Source organism: Harpia harpyja, chromosome 15, assembly GCF_026419915.1.
Source record: "Harpia harpyja isolate bHarHar1 chromosome 15, bHarHar1 primary haplotype, whole genome shotgun sequence".
In the NCBI taxonomy this organism is placed as follows: Eukaryota; Metazoa; Chordata; class Aves; order Accipitriformes; family Accipitridae; genus Harpia; species Harpia harpyja.
Genome location: NC_068954.1, coordinates 347,916 through 356,323, shown reverse-complemented (window position 1 = coordinate 356,323; position 8,408 = coordinate 347,916). Strand labels below are relative to the sequence as shown.

Sequence of the window (8,408 nt, the reverse complement as noted above, 5' to 3'; positions counted from 1 at the left end):
TGGTGGGGGGGTGTCGACGGGTCTTTGTGCCCCACGGCGGGCGGCCTGGGGCCGCTTTCCCCCCGCTGCCCCGCCGGGCATGGCCCCGCCGTGGGCGGCCGGAGGGCCCCTTAGCCCAGGGGGAAAGCTCGGCGAGTCCTCTGCCGGGACCGGTGCCCGCAGCCCCGCCGGTGGCTCCGGCCGTCCCAGCGCTCGGCACGCCGTCGGCCTCTCCCGACCGGAGAGGAGCGGGAGCGGGGCTTTTGCTGGCGGGGAAGGGGGCAGGTGCCCCTGTCCGGGGAGAGCGTTCTGCGGGGAGCGCCGGCGGGGCGGGGGGGCCGGGCAGGCGGCTGCTGGGGTCGGGGGGGTGGGGGGGGTGGGCAGCGTCGGAGCGGGAACGTGCCCCGCAGAGCCGCGGGGACAGCAGCCCCTTGTGCGGAGGGAAGGGCTGGAGGAGCAAGGTGTCCGGGTAAGGCAGCTGTGGGAGGGAGCTGGGGACCAGCCGCTGGAAGTGGAAGGTTGAAACGACTTCGCTGCCTGCAGCACTGACGGGCTTGCAGAGCTCCGGGGGCTCCCGGCAGAGCGGGGCTGGGGGGGTCCGGAGCCCACGTTGCCCTGGGACGAGAGGGCAGGGTGGGCAGACAGGCTGGGGAACGGGCACACAGCAGGACGCGTGGGTAGCGGTGAGTGGCAGTGCTGCAGTCTTTCAGCATCTTGGTGCTTCCAGCGCTGAGATCTGCTCAGCCTGGGCGAGGCATCTGGGGCGTTTGGGAGTGCGGGGGGTGGATTCGCAGTCCTGCCCGTGGTCTGATCTCCAGGGGTGACTGAAACCATCCTTTGGAGATGCCCGCTGGGGTCCTGCTGCCTTGTACTGTCCTGGGGAGTGGAACAAGTCCAGTCGTGTATCAGGTTGCCTAGAGAGGTTGCACGGTCTTTGTCCTTGGAGGTTTTCAAGACCCAGCTGGCATAAAGCCCTTAACCCCAGTGCTGACCCTGATTTGGGCGGGAAGGTGGACTGGAGACCTCTTGAGGTCCCTTTCCACCTGCATTATTCCGTGATCATGGTGACCCCTGTGGGAAGTGGCTGCAGAGGAAGGGGAGCCCAGCTCCCCACAGCCAGGCACGGGAGGAGAGGCAGCTGCAGAACAAGCTCAGGAGCGGCCCCGGTCTTGGGGCACTGTGGCCATGCCATGGCTCCTCTGCAGCCATTGCCTCTGTCAGGCCTATCCCCACGGTCACAGCTCTCTCAAGGACTGCAGAACTGAGCCCTATTGCCTGGTTCTCCCAGGAGTGCATGTGGGCGATGGGCCCCCATGCGATGGAGCTCCTGATTTCACTTGGCACGTCCCTGTGGTTCATAACTCCCCTTTCCAGAAAAGGAAAACTTCCCCCAGTTTGCGTGGCTCGGACCCGAGACACTCAGATGTGCTCTGACCCTGCCAGGCAAGGAGCCTGCTGGGCCCCGGGGATGTTGCGATGGCTTCTCGTGCAGCCCAGTCACACCTCTGCTCCCAGGGGAGCTCAGCCATCTCATGCTGTCACGTTTCCCTCTGCTTGGGTTGGTTTCCCGCAGCTTCTGTCTCCGGTGTCCCAGCGTTGTGCACACCAGGGACATCCAGGGCTTTGTGTCCTTCTTCTTGGGGAGAGGGCCCCTGGTTACCCTGCTCAGGGACTTGTTTGGCCACACCATGGTTTGGCCCATCTCCAGGGATGGCCGATGTGCAGCTGTGTGTGTGTTGGGGGCAGCAGCCCTGCTCTGGCTCAGCCGTACCTTGTACTTGTCCTCTCTGATGCCTAGGTCCATGGCCTGGATGTGGTCCCCATCTACAGGACTCGTTCTGCCTTCTCTGTGGCTCTATTAGTAGATCTCTGTGATGTGTCCAAGCGACTCTGGCTGTGAGAGCTGCTGCTGCTGCTAAGCCTCTTCACAAATAGTTTTTGTTTATTTGCAGGTCCTTGAGGGAGTCGAATGTGTTGGACTTTGTGGCAGTTCCAGGGGAGCGATGGCCATGCTGTGTCGTCAGCAATGATTCCCCGCTGACAGGTACCTCGGGGCCAGAGGATGGGGCCGCTTAGATCCCTGCCGGTGCTTCTTCGCTTCTGTTGCGCAGCCCTGGCCATTTAGTCAAGGTGTCGGAGTCCCGGTGCAGGAGCCACGCAGGCCCGGGGTGTCTCCTCGCCGCTGGCCCCGCTGGTCGGACAGCTGATGTCCACGGTGTCGGTGCAGTCTTTGTTGCTGCTCAGGCGCTGGCTCCCGCTGTTCTGCCAGGTGGAGTTCGCAGTGACGGCATCAGTCATGAGAGGCAGTGGTCCCACTGCCCTCTCCCATGTTTGAGCACATTCCTTCCTGCTCTCTTCCTGCAGTACCTCCCACCCTCTAACAACCATTTAAATCCATTCTCAGCCCGGTTTCCATGATCTCTTCAGTTGCTACCTCACTGGAAAGTGCTTTATCACCCAGGGTGGCACAGTGCAGCACCTTACTCGTTCCCAGCAGAGCAGATGTAATTGGACTCCTTGGTCTCACCTGAGCTGTCACTAATACCTGCCTCTTCCTGTGCCAGTGCTTCTGCTCTTCTAGTTGTGCTCAAACCGGAAAACCAGCAGAGGCTGTTAGAGGTGGAGGCATGCAGCGATGCTGTGGAGGTGTAAAGCATAGGGTGCAACTTTTTGGGGTATAGATAAGGAAAGAGCAAGGAGAACAGCGGAGGGACTGGCCCTGCTGTCGGGAGGGATTATGGTGTGGCCTCGGACTCCTGAGCTCTAAGGGAACACTGACAGATTTGCCTCCTCTCTCGTGTAATCACCTGGCTCCTGGTCACTTAACTGGCTCTTGGGTCCCTTGGCTTGGTTGGTTGTCTCTTCTACAAACTCAGCAGCACCTTGGACGATGCAGGTTTTAGTGCAGCACTTGGGACGTGGGGAAGCACTCTTCAGAAGTGACCGCTCCCCACGGGGCTTCAGGTCCTGCTGCCCTGGGTTGCAGGGTGCATGGGGGAGCTCTCTCCTCCTGGGACAGTTCAGGATCCAACCTTTGTGGAGGAAGCACTTTCTCTGTGGCAGTGAGATGTTCCCTGCTGTCCTGTGAGCTAACCCTGGGGAGGAGTAGTGAGTGATGGCGGTTTTGATTTGCCCCGAGTTTTCCTCTGGGCTCCCTCCAAATAGCTGGCAGGGTGGCAGGCCCGTTGGCAGCATGGTAGTGGGGTCTCATGGGTGCCGAGGGTCCATTCCCATGCCTGGGGCCCAGAGCTCACTCTCACGTGCGGTTCCTTCGCAGGCTGAGCGGCGCCAACTGCAGATGGAGATGGTTCAGCTGTTGCCTGTGGAGAGGATGCCGGCTCTGAGGCCCAGGTAGGAGCCTGGCCATGGGGGCCGTGCTGGGGCTGGCACCTCCCTGCTGTCCTCCCTAGCCCGCCAGCAGCTGGCTGCCGGCCCAACGGGCCACCATGGAGCAGCCCACGCGGGTGCCCGGGCCCCTCCGCCTCCTGGGCTTCTTTGGGCGGAAGCCGCAGGCTGTCGGAAGGGAGACATCACCAGAACTGGAGCCAGAGCTGGAGGAACCTGAGGAGACGTGCATCGCGCTGCCCCTGGGTGAGGGCAGGGAGCTGGTGGAGTGTCCCCTGTGCCTGCTGCCCCAGCCTCCCGAGGCCTTTCCCACCCTGGCCTCCTGTGACCACCGTTCGTGCCGGGCCTGCCTGGAGCAGTACCTCCGCATTGCTGTCAGCGAGAGCCGCGTGCAGGTGGCCTGCCCGCACTGCCCTGCCGCGCTCCAGCCCGCTGACGTCCACCGCCTCCTGGCCGAGCCCGCCCTCCGTGACAAGTACGAGGAGTTCCTCCTGCGACGGCTGCTGGTGGCCGACCCTGGCACCCGCTGGTGCCCGGCGCCCAACTGCAGGTGACCGTCCAGCCCTTCGTGCAGAGCTGGGAGCAGGAGGGTGGTGTGGGTCCCCTCTTCCTGCACCGGTGGAGGCGATGGGCTTCCCCATCGGGGAGCTGGTGCGCAGCAGACTGTGCCTGTGTCCTGTGAGCCTTTTCCAGGCTCAGTCCCCTCGGGACTTGGTCCTGTGTGGGGTTGTACCTGCTCAGAGAGATCTCCTGATCCCTGTACTGGCTGCAGAGCCTGGGCAGCTGTGTGTCTCTGCCAGGGCTGGTGCTCTCGGCCATGCTGGGCCAGTCCGCGAGGCCCCAGGGGAACTGTGTGGGTGCTGGATGGGGAAGGTTGTGCTGCAGTCTGAGCTGGTGAGAGTCTCCTGGCTCTCCTGAGGAGGGGCTGCAGTTCTGCTCAGCCTGGAGCTGGGACCTGCCACTGCATGGCCTGGCCGTGCCCGGGAGGAGAACGGCTGCGTGCTGTGCAGGGATGCAGGGAGGGCTGTGGGCACCGCTGGCCCCCCCCCAACGCTGACCGCCTTCTCTCCACAGCTACGCTGTCATTGCCTATGGCTGTGCCGAGTGTCCCCGCCTCACCTGCGGGCGCGAGGGCTGTGGCACCGAGTTCTGCTACCACTGCCGGCAGCCCTGGCACCCCGACGGCCCTTGTGTACCAGTGCCACCCGCCCCCAGCCTGGCCAGCCCTGCAGCACAGTTAGTCCACCCGGAGGACTTGGCCCACGGTGAGACCCTGGCCCAGGGTGGGAGCAAGCAGGGCAGGGTTTTGGCATGGCCGAGCGGCACAGTCAGATGCCTTTTTGTACTTTCCTGCCTGTGGGGATGCTGGAGTCAGGACCCAGTGGTCCCCACTGGCTGCCTCAGTGTGGAGGCATGTAGCCCCTGTGCTGGTTGAGCTGGGGGGTGTGGAGAGGGACCTTGCTGTGCCTGGCTAACCCTGACACCCATGGGACAGGCTGCAATCCTGGGACAGGGTGTGGGGGTGGACCTGCACTGTCCTGTCTTGCTCCCACCCATCCCATCGCATCTCCTTCCCCCCATCAGCTGAGGCCGAGGACATCAAGGTCTGTCCCCGCTGCAGTGCCTTCATCATGAAGATCAATGATGGGAGCTGCAACCGCATGAACTGCACGGTCTGTGGCTGCCTCTTCTGCTGGCTCTGCCTGCAGGAGATCTCCGATGTACACTTCCTCAGGTCAGTGCAGGGCTGTGGGGCCACGGGGTGTGCTGGGGGGGCTGGAGCGGAGGGGCTGCCAGGAGCTGAGGGGTGGTTGCAGGAGCTGCCCCTGGGCTGAGCTGGGGGTGCTGTGATGCTGGGCCGGGGCTGGGGCCAGGAGCTGTGGGGCTAGGATGGGGGGCAGCAAGGCCCTGCTGAGAGCCATGGCCATGTGCAGCCAGGTTTGGGGCTGGCTGGGCTGTGGGGCTGATCGGGGTGGGAGCAGAGTGGTCTGCGCTGCTGGGTCTGGCAGGGCTGAGGGCCTTGGGGCTGGCTGTCGGCACCCCACAGGTGGGATCCCAGGTGGCAGCTGGAGCTCGGGATTGGGATGGGGCAATCTGGCTTTCTGCTTCCCCGGTGGGCCCATGGGTCTCCCCCCAGCGCGAGGGCGGGCTGTGCTGGTGTCTGCCTGCCCCTGCGCAGGAACCATTGGCCCAGCCCTGCTCTGTCCTCGCAGCCCCTCTGGCTGCACCTTCTGGGGGAAGAGGCCTTGGTCACGGACCCGGAAGATCCTGTGGCAGCTGGGCATGGTGCTGGGGGCGCCTATGGTGATCTCCCTCGTCGCGGGCATCGCTGTCCCTGTCATTACCATTGGGATCCCCTTCTACATGGGTAGGAAGGTACTGGCAGGGGGCCCCGGAGTCCCCATGGTCCCACTCCCTGCTGAGCCTGGCAGCCCATGGCCTCAGGCCTGGACAGACACGCAGTGCTCCCCGCTGCCCACAGCGTGTCCCTGTGCCACCCTTGACTCCCCACAGCTCCTCCTTGCGGGGACCCTCTCCGCTGCCCACCCCAGCACCCTCTGCCAGTGAGGGAGGTCTCTGCCTGGAGAGGTGGAGGGTTGGGGTGGGCAAAGGAGAAAGGGGTCTGGGGGTCCAGGGGTGTTTTCCAGGGACACCTGAGCTGTGGTGGCAGCACTGTCGTGGCTGCCTGTACCTGAGGAGATGGAGGGGGGGCTCTGGGCAGCTGTGGCTGCAGCTAGAGCTCTGCCAGAGCCGGGAAGAGGCCCTGTCCCTGCAGGCTGTGCACCGAGATCTCTGCAGAGCCCTGCACCTGTCTTGCTTCTCCTCGAGGTGCTGGGCCAGAGCCGGAGGAGCAGCCTGTCGGGGTGCCAGCAGTGCCTCTCTGTCACCAGCAGTGTCCTCCTCTCTCTCTTTGTGTCCCCCATCATAACAGCTGTCACCGTGGGTAAGTGTGCCGGGCCAGGGCTGAGGACACTGCCCACATGCTGGAGAGAGTGCAGCTTGGGCCCGGGGGCCACTGCAGCGGAGTCTCTGGGGGGGGATGTCTGAGATCTGGGGCACCGGGGCTTCGCCCAGGGGGCTGCCGGTGTGGGCCAGGCAATAGCTGCCTGTCTGCCTGCAGGAGTCGGCGTGCCCCTGATGCTCATCTATGTCTACGGGGTGGTGGTGCTGTCGCTGTGTCGGAGCCGCTGGGGGTGCGGGGGTGGCCGCAGTCCGCCTGCGGATCTCGGCGTGGTGGAGCTGGAGAACCTGACCAAGCGTGAGTCCTGCGCTGCTGTCTGTCCGCTGGCCTGTGCCCTCTGTTGGGCCGCACGGGCCCTGGTCCTGCCTCATGTCTCTGTGGCTGTGACATCTCCAGAGCCAGGGGCTCCCTGTGGACCCGCATTGGTTCTGCCCCGGGTGGTGCCATGCACACCTCTGTCCCTGCGGGGAGGCTGCAGGCTGGCATCCTGGGACCAGCTTGTTTGCACCTCCTGCCAGGTGCCTGGTGGCCCATTCTGCTCCCTGCTCCGACAGGGAGCAGTCCTTGCAAACAGGGTGCTCAGCACCATCTCTCTCTCCACCAGTGAATGAGCTGTGGTCGGTGCTGCCCAGCCCCAGGCCAGGTGAGGATGGAGTCCTGGACACAACCACCTTCCCCAGCAGCAGCCATAGCCCACGCCGTGGGGCAGTGTGGAAGGAGCATGACAGCCAGTCAGCCAGCATGGTGGCCCTCGCGGGGAGCATGCTGAGCGAGGGTCAGGACGTGTCCTACAGGTGAGCTGGGACTGCTCTGCAGGGAAGGCAGAGCGGTCTGGCGCATCCCCTTCCTAACAGCCTTCCCCCCACCCGCTGTACCGGGAAGGGATGTGGTGACGTCCCCCTTTGGGCTGCTGCCCTCAGGCCCTGCGTTTGTCTGCAGGGAAGGCATCAACATCGAGGTGGAAGTGTCGATCGAAGCAGTGCCGCATCCTGCCCGGGAGCAGAGCCTGTGCAGCGCGCTGTCAGGGCAGAGTCTCTCTGGGGACTCCCTGGGAGGCACCAGTGACAGGTGCAGCACCATGGGCATCCCTGCAGAGTGAGGGGGACTGAGCAGCACTGAGCGGTGAGACCCTCGATCCACAGAGCCCCCACCTGGGCTCCCACCTGCCACTGACACAAAGATCCCATGCTCTCCTGTGGCAGAGCTGGTCACCCTCTGTGGGGCACCACCAGCCCCATGAACTGGGTCCTGGCCATCCCCCAGGCTGGGCGGGCCCTGACTGCGCTCAGTGCTGCCTGCAGCCTGCGCCCAGCCCCATCCACCCCTTCCCCAAAGGCAGTCTTCAGCATTGGCACCACTGGGAAATAAAACTACTCTCTGAGGGTCTGTCTGTCTCCTGCGGCACAGCCACCTCCTGATGGCACAGCCCCCATCACAGCAGGCTCTGATCGGTGCTGTGTTTCCCCCCGACGGGTACTGCAGGAGGCCAAGCACGTGGGGTACAAGTAGGGCCAGGGAGCAGCGCAAGAGTGGAGCTATTCCCTCGTGCAAACACCCCAGAAAACTGAGCGCTGCGGGTGCAGGACCAGCACAGCACATGGCTGGCAGCTGGGAGGGTGGGATGTTGCTGCAGAGCCTCAGCCAGCACCAGCAAACCGAGCAGCTTGGGTAGGGGCTGAGCCTTGCCCCAGCTGGGCCAGCCCGTGGTGCACAGTGTGTGGCACCCATGGATCCTGCATGCCCCCAGCTACTTTCCTGGGGGCAGCGAGTGGCTTCCAGCAGACAGACCTCGAGTGTGGTGCAGGACAGCTGCAGCTGGGGCCCAGAGCAGCCCCTGAGGGTGGGAGGCTGCGCACTGTGCCAGGAAGAGCTGGGGAGCACACAGGTCTCACTATGATGACCTGTGTCTGTATATCTGCGTCCCTGCCTGCCCGCCCCTGGCTGCTCCAGCAGTGTGTGAAGGGGTCCCAGGGCTGTCAGAGAGAAGGGCTGTGCCCTGGGCAAGCTATGGGTGATGCTTTAGCATGTGAGGTGCTGCAGGACGGGGACCTGCCTGGATCCTTCTTGTGATGGGCACCCAGTCCAAAGCAGGAGAGAAAACTCTGCCGAAGATCTGGTAGCT

The 8,408-nt window shown here is 64.2% G+C and overlaps 1 protein-coding gene across 4 annotated transcripts; it reads left to right on the top strand.

Moving 5' to 3' along the window:
* The first annotated feature begins 421 nt into the window (after positions 1 to 421).
* LOC128151990 (E3 ubiquitin-protein ligase RNF19B-like) lies at positions 422 to 7,672 on the top strand. 4 transcript variants are annotated; one of them, XM_052809892.1, is made up of 10 exons: positions 422 to 901; positions 1,932 to 2,023; positions 3,257 to 3,874; positions 4,399 to 4,589; positions 4,909 to 5,059; positions 5,538 to 5,700; positions 6,154 to 6,268; positions 6,446 to 6,583; positions 6,891 to 7,080; positions 7,207 to 7,672. In XM_052809892.1, exons 3-10 carry the CDS (start codon positions 3,426 to 3,428, stop codon positions 7,349 to 7,351), a joined length of 1,542 nt encoding a protein of 513 aa, XP_052665852.1. In that variant the 5' UTR covers positions 422 to 901; positions 1,932 to 2,023; positions 3,257 to 3,425; the 3' UTR covers positions 7,352 to 7,672. The 4 variants fall into 4 exon arrangements, with proteins under 4 accessions (XP_052665852.1, XP_052665851.1, XP_052665849.1 ...); XM_052809891.1 differs by having other exon boundaries at positions 435 to 888; positions 7,226 to 7,672; XM_052809889.1 differs by having other exon boundaries at positions 435 to 901; positions 7,226 to 7,672.
* The last annotated feature ends 736 nt before the right edge of the window (positions 7,673 to 8,408 follow it).

Bases quoted from the DNA above. Each gene is read 5' to 3' on its own strand.
- LOC128151990 (XM_052809891.1), top strand. From the start codon at position 3,426: ATGGAGCAGCCCACGCGGGTGCCCGGGCCCCTCCGCCTCCTGGGCTTC. The intron at 4,590-4,908 runs GTGAGACCCTGG...TCCCCCCATCAG, and splicing joins CCCGGAGGACTTGGCCCACG to CTGAGGCCGAGGACATCAAG. The intron at 7,081-7,225 runs GTGAGCTGGGAC...GTTTGTCTGCAG, and splicing joins GGTCAGGACGTGTCCTACAG to GGAAGGCATCAACATCGAGG.